At 41.0% G+C, this 13,834-nt stretch overlaps 1 protein-coding gene across 1 annotated transcript in view; it reads left to right on the top strand.

Moving 5' to 3' along the window:
* The first annotated feature begins 768 nt into the window (after positions 1–768).
* Positions 769–13,834, top strand: part of Samd3 (sterile alpha motif domain containing 3) — a 47,467-nt gene continuing 34,401 nt past the window's right edge. Inside the window, exons 1-4 of the mRNA NM_001172116.2 lie at positions 769–876; positions 1,156–1,256; positions 1,879–2,068; positions 4,973–5,074. Of these exons, the coding sequence (NP_001165587.1) occupies positions 1,178–1,256; positions 1,879–2,068; positions 4,973–5,074 (371 nt within the window). The 5' untranslated portion in view covers positions 769–876; positions 1,156–1,177. The remainder of the gene's footprint in view (positions 877–1,155; positions 1,257–1,878; positions 2,069–4,972; positions 5,075–13,834) is intronic.

Here is a 13,834-nt window from a genome sequence, read left to right as displayed (position 1 = left end):
CTCTCATTTCCATCAATTCCTTAGAAATCTCCTAGGTTGAATTATAAACAGAGAAAAGCTTCCTCGACGAAATTGAAAAATTATGGAAGGTGGCAGACTGGGCTGGTGGTGCGACGTTAGTGGGGAAGTTGAGAGTGAACCATGCAAAGTCTGTGCTTGCTTCTTGCACTTAGACAACATTAACATCTTCAGTTATTTCCTAATTTAATCTGCCCAACTAAATATATATATACACACATATATAGATACATGTATACACGTGTATATATACATATATCTCTATATCTGTATGTATATATGTATATATGAATATCTATGCATATATATGTGTATATTATACATATGTATATGTACATATGTGTGTATATACATATATGATAACTGGTAAAGCTACAGATAGATAGATAGATAGATAGATAGATAGATAGATAGATAGATAGATAGATAGATAGAGAAAGACAGATAAATAGATATGTTACAGTAGTATTGGTACCGTTTGAAAGCATACTCAAGTATGTAGGAATAACATTGGAACAATGGGAGAATGGCACATGAGGGTAGTTTTCCCTGAGAAAAGAGTTTGCTGCTAAGCCAGAGCTGTGAGGATGGTGGAAAGGTCTTCTCCTGACTGGGAGCAGCAAGGGGTTAAGCCACCCTGGTTTACATGTGTCTCTCAGTCAGACTTTTATCTGATCCTTCCTCCCTTTCTCCCCTGCACACCCCTCTGTAAATGTCAACCACTTCCTGATGATTTCACACCTTTCTGTTCTTTGTGAAGAAACCTGGGTGTTAATGGTACAGGATTGGGTACCATTGTATGCTCCGGCTGTCTGCTAGTTAAGCTGAGGGATGCCTGTGGAAATCAAGTAGGAGAAGGTGAAGAAATGAGACTAGAAGATAGGCTACAAATCCACCTTTAAAGCAATTATTTGTTTTATTAGCAACTTTTAAGTGTTACATTGTAAAAATATTAATTTTTTTTAAATCCAAGTATTGAAAGAAGTTTAGCAGAGGAGAAAGCCGACTGTTTAAAAAAACTAATGAAGACTAATAATCAGGGAGGAAGGAAGGAAGGAAGGAAGGAAGGGAGGGAGGGAAGAAGAAAGGAAGGAAAGAAGGAAGGGAGACAAGCTATCCCCGCTTCTCATTCTACAGGTGCATTGACAAGAATCCGACGATGGAAACGTGGTCAGTTGATCAGGTCTGCAAATGGTTGGTGGAGAAAAACTTAGGTGAGCTAGTCCCCAGGTTTCAAGGTAAGTCGTTTATATACTTTGAATGAATTTTATTTGAGCCATGCAGTTGTACGGGTGCCCTCTGTTGTGAAAGCTGCTTTTCCCTTTCCCTGCCTGATATCTGCCTGTTGTGGATGAGGAGTCGTTCTGAGGAGGAACTCCATCTCTTTCCCACAGGCTGGGGCAGTTTCCAGTTTACCTAGCATCCTCTGAAAAGAATGCTATTTCCAGATGATTGCAGACTCCTGGAAGTGACATTGATCCAGACTTTGTGTGTATCTTTTGTCATACATAACCACTCATGTTTTATACAGAATCGAATGTGCCGATGTTAGACATCAACTAGGAGGCATTATAAAAATAGCTTCCCCCAAAGACTTCTATTTCTTTTGGCTCTTAAAATTGGCCTAGAGGAAGGGTATTAATGTGCAAACAAACAAAGTTTTTATTGGGACTCCTGTTCTGGTGATCTCTTAGCAGCAGACATCAGTTTGGAACTATGTAGTTTCAGAGCCCTGACAGATAATGCAGTGGCTGCCATCTCAAGCTTCGATGATCCTTTCAATACTGCAACCAGTTTTACCTTCTTTCTGTGCCTTGTTTTCCTGAAAAGTGATATGAAAGTTCATTTTCTTTTGCCCAGAGGAAGAAGTCAGTGGGACCGCACTCCTGGCCCTTAATGATCGGATGGTACAGCAACTGGTAAAGAAAATTGGACACCAGGCTGTTCTGATGGACTTCATTAAGAAATACAAGCAGAGTAATCAAGGGCTGAAGCCCTCGGGAGGTTCCACAGAGACGTCCCTCCTGACCCTGGTACAAGCGGCCCCTGAGTGAGTACATGCCGGGACCGGCTTGGTATACTTCCCTGAATGTCTGTTGTCTCATGACAAAGAATCAAAGCTTTCAAATCTGTGGGCAGTTTTCAGCTAGATGGTAGGCACAGGATTCTAATATTCGATCGGCTCATATGAAGAATTGAATCAGAATCTGTTGTTTTTCTCTCCCCCCACTGTGGTTGTTAAGGCAATCCTGAAGGCATGAAGTCCCTATGCTACGTTGTCGGAGCCAACAGTAGAAACGTGTGGGGTTAGTGTTGAGATAGGACGAGCTGCTGTAACTGGACTACTGCAAAGACCCATGCATGGCTTCTTCTCTGCCTTGTCCCAAGCTGTCTGTTCGTTTGTGTGTTTATTTGCCCAGGTCTCTCTGTGGCAACTAATTTATGCTTTTTCTCGAGGCCTTCACAATAGAATTTGCTAACCCCTTTGCCACAACTGAGTTTCACAATGCTCTGAAAACTAACCATAAAATAAGGAACGCTGTGGCAAATCATGGGGAGAAATCATGTAGGAAATTCACAGTGTCAGACAGAAGCTCTAAAGTGGGAGAGTGACTGTGTTTGATTGTTTCTAATCTCTTAATTCTGTAACGGAAAAGAATGGTAACAATCAATCACCATTCATTTTCTAAAAATGTGGTATTGGATGTATCATTTTATTTTCATCTTTTCCGAAATTAGGCCTGTAATAATAAATCTTTCTCTTTTTGATAAGCAATATAACATTAAGGAGATTTGGCTTAAGGAACTTGATTTTTCTTTGGAATATTGGAATTATTTGGCAGCCCTGAAGGGTGATTCTTAAACTGGGATGAAGATGTGGATATGGTTAACTTGTAATTCCACCAGATGAATTGCTGTGAGTTTGAGGCTGACCTAAGGTATAGAGGTAAATGTTGTCTTTAAAAAATAATAATAACAACAGTTATAAAGGGAGTCAGACTGGAAATTCTTCCAAGTGATTTATTTGAAGGATTTCTTTCATGAATGGTTGCAGCAAGGCTTTGGATCTGAGACATTTGTGTAAAGTTCCCACTGTAACCTTTCAATCCTCTCTAGCAAGGGGGAGGGGTGAGCTTCAAAGGGACTGCAATGTCACTTCCCAGAACTTTTGGGTGGCAAGAACTTTTGAGCTGGAAGTCCCTCCCCTTTGACTGGAATCTTGATCTTGCCTTGGGCACAGCTCAGAAGAAAACTGGCAGCCCATAAATCCACTTCTCTGCTCTGTAGCTCACTGGAACTGGCTGGACTGCCAAGAGCTCAGGGCTTCATTCTTGGTTTTACTGGGTGACTTGGATTCATTCCATACCATGTTTGAAAGTTTTGCTTCTTCATCTGCACCTTGAGAAAGTCATTGCACTCCAAACTGTGAATTCACGCCATGAAACACCACAATCTTGAGGCAAATCTGCCCTCTTTTTACCAGACCAAGACAGTCCTCTGTCAATTATGCAATTTTCTTAACCAAGTTATGACAACTAGTATCAACTGTAGCCAAGACTGGTCATTCTGGAAGCCCAGAGATTTAAAAGGTTGGGTTTCTTGCTCTAACTAGAAAGTTCGACTTTAAGGGTTAGTGTAGTCTTGTTTTTAGGTGAAAGTATTCTGGTATAAAATCTTAACTTGCTTATTGGTTATATTTACCAAGAATATTGTCACTTGAAAAATATGTTGTCAGTTGAGGACTATAATAAGCAGACATGAATGTATACCATTGAATGAAATGTGAAGAAAATATTTAATAAAAAGAAATTTAATGTAACCCTACAGTTATGTAAATAAATACACGATTTCAGGTCCCTGATATATTTATTACTAATCTAACCTTGGGTATACATTTGACTTTTTACTATTTTTAGTTTGACCCTATTCAACTCTAAGATAAAATATAGAATAAATTATTCTTTTGGCCCATTCTTAAGAGTCTATAATAGAGTTAGATCAGAGAGAGCACATGGGTTTTAACTTGAGTAAAATCCCATTCGGTGGTCGCCCGATTCACTCTTTTTGCAAAGAAACATCTGAACAAGAAACATCCATCTCAGAACTGCATAGAGAACAGGAACGTGTGGCTTACAGTGGCTTCTTGATGACTGTTTTACTGGATCTGGTTCAGAGCTACAGATTCTGACACTATTGTGTAGCCTGTGGCCGTGAGAAAGCTGCCTTCCATTCTGGACTCCTGGGTTTCCTGAATTGAAAATGATGGAAGGTGGATGAAGAGATTTTATGGTAATAAAAAAATTCCCTTGAAAATCGTAGGGGTGGAGGAGAGATCTGACATGGTCAAACACTTGTCTTCACTAGAAGACTATTAACTGAGAAACACAGACCCTACTTCGCAAAAGAAAGTTTCATCTCAATATCATTTAAAAATATGACATTGGAAGTTAAGGAGATGGCTCAGTTGTGAAGATTGAGTTCATTACATAGCATTCACATGTAAGGGTAGGAGTAGTGGCAAGCCTTGAACTGGGGAGACGGAGAAAGGCAGACAATTGGGGCCCAGTGTCCAGCCGGGCTAGAAAAATCAGCAAGCTCCACTTCATAATAAAACAAGGTGGGTGGTTCATGAGGAATGACATTTGAGGTTGACTTCTACACATTCACACACACACACACACACACACACACACACACACACACACACACACACACACCCTCTGCCAGACTGATGAAGGCAGTGAGGTGAATTGGCATCAGCCTACTCCATAGAGGAGCACTGTGTGAGGTGAGGTGCCCAGTCTTCTTTGCAATGTTCTTAGCCATGAGTCTCATGTGAACTTCAAAGGATGAAGCCAGGCTGAAGTTTCCCCTTCAAACATCATGAGATCAATGGTTGTTGCATCTATTTAGTGTCCCATGACCATTACATGGCTCTTCCACTTTGCTCCAGGCATGAACGAAACCTCAGTCCCACCAGCCATGGGGACCAGACATCTTTGTATCCGGCTGTCCTCGACAATAGACTCATTGACCAAAGAGTATTGAAGCAGAGGTGAGACACCAACTTTACAATATTTTAAAGTCAAGTGATGTTTGTCTTTCTTTTTATGAGGTTTTGTGTGTTTAAATATATTGTAATTTAATTTTTTGTTGTTGTCCTAGAAAGTAAGCTTTAATCAAGTGATGGAGATGCTTGGTAAAATATCAATGTTGAATTGACAAAGTTTTGATTATATTATACATTTCTTTCAAGTGTTTATACTTAAGTGGGGAAAAGTATATTCATCCAACATAATCTCACCAAAGTAATTTGCAGATAATGTCCTGTAGAGCTTGAATTGAGTACGACCTTTGGTTTTGCCCTCCATTTTGTGGGCAGCTTTAACTTGACTATTCCAGAGAGAAGAACTGTTTTGCTGAGCATTTCCATAAGTGTTTTACCCTGGACCTGGCACTGTGATACTTCAGTGTCTGGGTTTCATTGCACCATAGGGGGGAAACACAAACTATGGAACCAGAGAACCATATATAGAACAAAACTGAAGAGGAGTAACAGATGACAGGTTTCCCAGCATCTTTCTCTAGCCTTTTACAGTCACCCAGTCCAGGTGGTCCATGCATCCACCATGCATGGGAAGAGTCCAAAGTGAAACATTTCAGCTTTGGAGGAAATATTCAAAACAACCAACCAGGTGTGTGTGTGTGTGTGTGTGTGTGTGTGTGTGTGTGTGTGTATCTTTATGTATCTGTGTGTCTGTCAGTTTATGTGTATCTGTGTTTGTGTGTATGTGTCTCTATGTGTATCTGTGTCTGTGACTGTGTATGTGTGTATGTGTGTGTCCATGTGCATCTGTGTGTGTCTCTGTGTGTATATGTATGTGACTGTGTTTGTCTATGTTTGTATATGTGTGTCTCTGCATGTATCTGTGTGCGTCTGAGTTTGTGTTTGCGTGAATGTGTGTATGTCTGTTTACAAACCGTTCACATTATCATCTGATATAGTCTCCTTGACACAAAGAAGATATTGCTTTCTCTTTTTTATAAATGAGTAAAGTGAGTATGGGGATACAGGTTGGGAAAGTGAAAAGGAGATAGAACGTAGGCAGAAATCAGTTCCCTGGGCATTCCTCGTTCAAACAATGGTTCAGAAAATGCAGACCCATTTCCAAGGCAGCTTCATTCCCACACAGTGTTGTTTGATTCCTAAAGCTTTCCTTTGCTGCAGTTACTCCTCACAGTGAACTGTGAGATTCCAGCTGTCTGGTATTGTGGCAGTGTAAGGAGAGACATGGGGTAAAGGCTAGTGCATCTACCTTCTCGCCATATTCAATCCTCTGTTGAAGACAGGAATGGCTCTTGCTCTCTTCTCTTGCTCCTCTTCCCACTCCCCTCCCCTGTCTCTCTCCACATGCTCATGCCGGCCTCTACTCCTCTACTCTCTCTCTCTCTCTCTCTCTCTCTCTCTCTCTCTTTCTCTCTCTCTCTCTCTCTCTCTCTCTCTCTCTCTCTCTCTCTCTCTCTCTCTCTCATTCTCTCTCTCTCTCTGCCTTTCTCTGTCTCTACTGCCCTCTCAGCTCCTCTCCCCATACCCTGAATAAACTCTATTCTATTCTAACAGAAAGGAAGGAAGGAAGGAAGGAAGGAAGGAAGGAAGGAAGGAAGGAAGAAAGAAAGACAAACAGAAAAACAGGAATGATGAGATTCATATTTGCTACCCTCCATCACAGCTACCAAGTGGAAGGAATCAAATCAAGACTACTTTAGAAGAGCACAGAAAGGCTTAGAAACAGGATATATATGCCCACAGCCTTTGTCTGCAAGCTTGTGTATTAGATCGCCTATTACCTCTCTCTAGAAAAGAACCTCAAATTTTGTGTGTATGTGAGAGATGCGTGCACGTGCGCGCGCGCACACACACACACACACACACACACACACACACACACACACCCTTAAGTACACCTGAGTGTAAGAAGCAGAAATCCATGGAAACTAAAGACAAAGCAGGCTTTTGTACGAAAAACAAATAATATCTGAGGCAGAATCCTTAGGTTCCCCGAGCTCCAAGGACCTGGTTCTGGACTTTCCTCCTTCTTGCGGCCCCGCCTACCTCCTCCCTTTGCTTTTCCTTAGGAGGATGCACTGTGAAAATAGGTTAGATCTCCAATGCCAACTGACCCAATCATTCAATATTGTTTTATTCATGTATCTGGGGAAAGGAAACAAACGGGTCCTACATGATCAAAGGCTGTCTTCTAGGCAGTTGACTCTGTGACACAATATAAGGCCACTCTGGTCCTGTAGACTGGGGTAAGAGATGATCACTTCACCTCCTGCTTCATCTCAAACAGTGATGACACCAGCCAGGCATGCAAAGTAAAATAATTACAGGCATCCTCTGGCTTTTCCTTCTGTCCTGCTATTCTAGTCACTTGATGGCTGTGTATCAAGGGCCTCTTATATGTCTTTTGTGTTAGGTTGTGTGGCCACTTCACCTGCCTACCTGACTAAAGCCTGTCCATGCTTTTTTTTTTTTTTTTTTTTTTTTTTTTTTTTATTAACTTGAGTATTTCTTATATACATTTCGAGTGTTGTTCCCTTTCCCGGTTTCCGGGCAAACATCCCCCTCCCCCCTCCCCTTCCTTATGGGTGTTCCCCTCCCCACCCTCCCCCCATTGCCGTCCTCCCCCCAAGAATCTAGTTCACTGGGGGCTCAGTCTTAGCAGGACCCAGGGCTTCCCCTTCCACTGGAGCTCTTACTAGGATATTCATTGCTTCCTATGAGGTCAGAGTCCAGGGTCAGTCCATGTATAGTCTTTAGGTAGTGGCTTAGTCCCTGGAAGCTCTGGTTGCTTGGCATTGTGGTACATATGGGGTCTCGAGCCCCTTCAAGCTCTTCCAGTTCTTTCTCTGATTCCTTCAATGGGGGTCCTATTCTCAGTTCAGTGGTTTGCTGCTGGCATACGCCTCTGTGTTTGCTGTATTCTGGCTGTGTCTCTCAGGAGCGATCTACATCCGGCTCCTGTCAGTCTGCACTTCTTTGCTTCATCCATCTTGTCTAATTGGGTGGCTGTATATGTATGGGCCACATGTGGGGCAGGCTCTGAATGGGTGTTCCTTCAGTCTCTATTTTAATCTTTGCCTCTCTATTCCCTGCCAAGGGTATTCTTGTTCCCCTTTTAGAGAAGGAGTGAAGCATTCACATTTTGATCATCCGTCTTCAGTTTCATTTGTTCTAGGCATCTAGGGTAATTCCAGCATTTGGGCTAATAGCCACTTATCAATGAGTGCATACCATGTATGTCTTTCTGTGATTGGGTTATCTCACTCAGGATGATATTTTCCAGCTCCAATCATTTGCCTATGAATTTCATAAAGTCGTTGTTTTTGATAGCTGAGTAATATTCCATTGTGTAGATGTACCACATTTTCTGTATCCATTCCTCTGTTGAAGGGCATCTGGGTTCTTTCCAGCTTCTGGCTATTATAAATAAGGCTGCGATGAACATAGTGGAGCACATGTCTTTTTTATATGTTGGGGCATCTTTTGGGTATATGCCCAGGAGAGGTATAGCTGGATCCTCAGGCAGTTCAATGTCCAATTTTCTGAGGAACCTCCAGACTGATTTCAGAATGGTTGTACCAGTCTGCAACCCCACCAACAATGGAGGAGTGTTCCTCTTTCTCCGCATCCTCACCAGCATTTGCTGTCTCCTGAGTTTTTGAACTTAGCCATTCTCACTGGCATGAGGTGAAATCTCAGGGTTGTTTTGATTTGCATTTCCCTTATGACTAAAGATGTTGAACATTTCTTTAGGTGTTTCTCAGCCATTTGGCATTCCTCAGCTGTGAATTCTTTGTTTAGCTCTGAACACCATTTTTTAATAGGGTTATTTGTCTCCCTGTGGTCTAACTTCTTGAGTTCTTTGTATATTTTGGATATAAGGCCTCTATCTGTTGTAGGATTGGTAAAGATCTTTTCCCAATCTGTTGGTTGCCGTTTTGTCCTAACCACAGTGTCCTTTGCCTTACAGAAGCTTTGCAGTTTTATGAGATCCCATTTGTCGATTCTTGATCTTAGAGCATAAGCCATTGGTGTTTTGTTCAGGAAATTTTTTCCAGTGCCCATGTGTTCCAGATGCTTCCCTAGTTTTTCTTCTATTAGTTTGAGTGTGTCTGGTTTGATGTGGAGGTCCTTGATCCACTTGGACTTAAGCTTTGTACAGGGTGATAAGCATGGATCGATCTGCATTCTTCTACATGTTGACCTCCAGTTGAACCAGCACCATTTGCTGAAAATGCTATCTTTTTTCCATTGGATGGTTTTGGCTCCTTTGTCAAAAATCAAGTGACCATAGGTGTGTGGGTTCATTTCTGGGTCTTCAATTCTATTCCATTGGTCTATCTGTCTGTCTCTGTACCAATACCATGTAGTTTTTATCAATATTGCTCTGTAATACTGCTTGAGATCAGGGATAGTGATTCCCCCTGAAGTCCTTTTATTGTTGAGGACAGTTTTAGCTATCCTGGGTTTTTTGTTATTCCAGATGAATTTGCAAATTGTTCTGTCTAACTCTTTGAAGAATTGGATTGGTATTTTGATGGGGATTGCATTGAATCTGTAGATCGCTTTTGGTAAAATGGCCATTTTTACTATATTAATCCTGCCAATCCATGAGCATGGGAGAGCTTTCCATCTTCTGAGGTCTTCTTCAATTTCTTTCTTCAGTGTCTTGAAGTTCTTATAGTACAAATCTTTTACTTGCTTGGTTAAAGTCACCCCGAGGTACTTTATTTTATTTGGGTCTATTATGAAGGGTGTCGTTTCCCTAATTTCTTTCTCGGCTTGTTTCTCTTTTGTGTAGAGGAAGGCTACCTATTTATTTGAGTTAATTTTCTACCCAGCCACTTTGCTGAAGTTGTTTATCAGCTTTAGTAGTTCTCTGGTGGAACTTTTGGTATCACTTAAATAAACTATCATATCATCTGCAAATAGTGATATTTTGACTTCTTCTTTTCCGATCTGTATCCCCTTGACCTCCTTTTGTTGTCTGATTGCTCTGGCTAGAACTTCAAGAACTATATTGACTAAGTAGGGAGAGAGTGGGCAGCCTTGTCTAGTCCCTGATTTTAGTGGGATTGCTTCAAGTTTCTCTCCATTTAGTTTAATGTTAGCAACTGGTTTGCTGTATATGGCTTTTACTATGTTTAGGTATGGGCCTTGAATTCCTATTCTTTCCAGGACTTTTATCATGAAGGGGTGTTGAATTTTGTCAAATGCTTTCTCAGCATCTAATGAAATGATCATGTGGTTTTGTTCTTTCAGTTTGTTTATATAATGGATCACGTTGATGGTTTTCCGTATATTAAACCATCCCTGCATGCCTGGGATGAAGCCTACTTGGTCATGGTGGATGATTGTTTTGATGTGCTCTTGGATTCGGTTTGCCAGAATTTTATTGAGTATTTTTGCGTCGATATTCATAAGGGAAATTGGTCTGAAGTTCTCTTTCTTTGTTGGGGCTTTGTGTGGTTCAGGTATAAGAGTTATTGTGGCTTCATAGAAGGATTTCGGTAGTGCTCCATCTGTTTCAATTTTGTGGAATAGTTTGGATAATATTGGTATGAGGTCTTCTATGAAGGTCTGATAGAATTCTGCACTAAACCCGTCTGGACCTGGGCTCTTTTTGTTTGGGAGACCTTTAATGACTGCTTCTATTTCCTTAGGAGTTATGGGTTGTTTAACTGGTTTATCTGTTCCTGATTTAACTTCGGTACCTGGTATCTGTCTAGGAAATTGTCCATTTCCTGCAGATTTTCAAGTTTTGTTGAATATAGGCTTTTATAGTAAGATCTGATGATTTTTTGAATTTCCTCTGAATCTGTTGTTATGTCTCCCTTTTCATTTCTGATTTTGTTAATTTGGACATGCTCTCTGTGTCCTCTCGTTAGTCTGGCTAAGGGTTTATCTATCTTGTTGATTTTCTCAACGAACCAACTTTTGGTTCTGTTGATTCTTTCTATGGTCCTTTTTGTTTCTACTTGGTTGATTTCAGCTCTGAGTTTGATTATTTCCTGCCTTCTACTCCTCCTGGGTGTATTTGCTTCTTTTTGTTCTAGAGTTTTTAGGTGTGCTGTCAAGCTGCTGACATATGCTCTTTCCTGTTTCTTTCTGCAGGCACTCAGCGCTATGAGTTTTCCTCTTAGCACAGCTTTCATTGTGTCCCATAAGTTTGGGTATGTTGTACCTTCATTTTCATTAAATTCTAAAAAGTTTTTAATTTCTTTCTTTATTTCTTCCTTGACCAGGTTATCATTGAGTAGAGCATTGTTCAATTTCCATGTATATGTGGGCATTCTTCCCTTATTGTTATTGAAGACCAGTTTTAGGCCGTGGTGGTCCGATAGCACACATGGGATTATTTCTATCTTTCTGTACCTGTTGAGGCCCGTTTTTTGACCAATTATATGGTCAATTTTGGAGAAAGCACCATGAGGAGCTGAGAAGAAGGTATATCCTTTTCCTTTAGGATAGAATGTTCTATAAATATCTGTTAAGTCCATTTGGCTCATGACTTCTCTTAGTCTGTCTATGTCTCTGTTTAATTTCTGTTTCCATGATCTGTCCATTGATGAGAGTGGGGTGTTGAAATCTCGTACTATTATTGTGTGAGGTGCAATGTGTGTTTTGAGCTTTAGTAAGGTTTCTTTTACGTATGTAGGTGCCCTTGTATTTGGGGCATAGATATTTAGGATTGAGAGTTCATCTTGGTGGATTTTTCCTTTGATGAATATGAAGTGTCCTTCCTTAACTTTTTTGATTACTTTTAGTTGAAAATTGATTTTATTTGATATTAGAATGGCTACTCCAGCTTGCTTCTTCCGACCATTTGCTTGGAAAGTTGTTTTCCAGCCTTTCACTCTGAGGTAGTGTCTGTCTTTGTCTCTGAGGTGTGTTTCCTGTAGGCAGCAGAATGCAGGGTCCTCGTTGCGTATCCAGTTTGTTAATCTACGTCTTTTTCTTGGGGAGTTGAGGCCATTGATGTTGAGAGATATTAAGGAATAGTGATTATTGCTTCCTGTTATATTCATATTTGGATGTGAGGTTATGTTTGTGTGCTTTTCTTCTCATTGTTTTGTTGCCAAGACGATTAGTTTCTTGCTTCTTCTAGGGTATAGCTTGCCTCCTTATGTTGGGCTTTACCATTTATTATCCTTTGTAGTGCTGGATTTGTAGAAAGATATAGTGTAAATTTTGTTTTGTCATGGAATATCTTGGTTTCTCCATCTATGTTAATTGAGAGTTTTGCAGGATACAGTAACCAGGTCTGGCATTTGTGTTCTCTTAGTGTCTGTATGACATCTGTCCAGGATCTTCTGGCTTTCATAGTTTCTGGCAAAAGTCTGGTGTGATTCTGATAGGTCTGCCTGTATATGTTACTTGACCTTTTTCCCTTACTGCTTTTAATATTCTTTCTTTATTTTGTGCGTTTGGTGTTTTGACTATTATGTGACGGGAGGTGTTTCTTTTCTGGTCCAATCTATTTGGAGTTCTGTAGGCTACTTGTATGCCTATGGGTATCTCTTTTTTTAGGTTAGGGAAGTTTTCTTCTATGATTTTGTTGAAGATATTTACTGGTCCTTTGAGCTGGGAGTCTTCACTCTCTTCTATACCTATTATTCTTAGGTTTGACCTTCTCATTGAGTCCTGGATTTCCTGTATGTTTTGGGCCAGTAGCTTTTTCAGCTTTACATTATCTTTGACAGTTGAGTCAATGATTTCTATGGAATCGTCTGCTCCTGAGATTCTCTCTTCCATCTCTTGTATTCTGTTGGTGAAGCTTGTATCTACAGCTCCTTGTCTCTTCTTTTGGTTTTCTATATCTAGGGTTGTTTCCATGTGTTCTTTCTTGATTGCTTCTATTTCCATTTTTAATTCCTTCAACTGTTTGATTGTGTTTTCCTGGAATTCTTTCAGGGATTTTTGTGACTCCTCTCTATGGGCTTCTACTTGTTTATTTATGATTTCCTGGAATTCTTTCAGGGATTTTTGTGATTCCTCTCTGTAGGCTTCTACTTGTTCTCTAAGGGAGTTCTTCACGTCTTTCTTGAAGTCCTCCAGCATCATGATCAAATATGATTTTGAAAGTAGATCTTGCTTCTCTGGTGTGTTTGGATATTCCATGTTTGTTTTGATGGGAGAATTGGGCTCCGATGGTGCCATGTAATCTTGGTTTCTGTTGCTTGGGTTCCTGCGCTTGCCTCTCGCCATCAGATTATCTCTAGTGTTACTTTGTTCTGCTATTTCTGACAGTGGCTAGACTGTCCTATAAGCCTGTGTGTCTGGAGTGCTGTTAGACCTGTTTTCCTGTTTTCTTTCAGCCTGTTATGGGGACAGAGTGTTCTGCTTTCGGGCATGTAGTTTTTCCTCTCTACAGGTCTTCAGCTGTTCCTGTGGGCCTGTGTCTTGTGTTCACCAGGCAGGTCACTTGCAGCAGAAAATTTGTTTTTACCTGTGGTCCCAAGGCTCAAGTTTGCTCGCGGGGTGCTGCCCACGAGCTCTCTGCGGCGGCAGCAACCAGGAAGATTTGCGCCGCCGTTTCTGGGAGCTTCAGTGCACCAGGGTTCCAGATGGTGTTTGGTGTTTTCCTCTGGAATCAGTAATGTGTGCAGAGTGCAGTCTCTTCTGGTTTCCCAGGCGTGTCTGCCTCTCTGAAGGTTTAGCTCTCCCTCCCACGGGATTTGGGTGCAGAGAACTGTTTATCCGGTCTGTTCCTTCAGGTTCCGACGCTGTCTCCCTGTCCATGCTTTT

This window comes from Rattus norvegicus, chromosome 1 (genome assembly GCF_036323735.1).
Source record: "Rattus norvegicus strain BN/NHsdMcwi chromosome 1, GRCr8, whole genome shotgun sequence".
In the NCBI taxonomy this organism is placed as follows: domain Eukaryota; kingdom Metazoa; phylum Chordata; class Mammalia; order Rodentia; family Muridae; genus Rattus; species Rattus norvegicus.
Note: the sequence above shows the minus strand (reverse complement) of the source record. Positions and strands in the feature narration are given on the sequence as shown.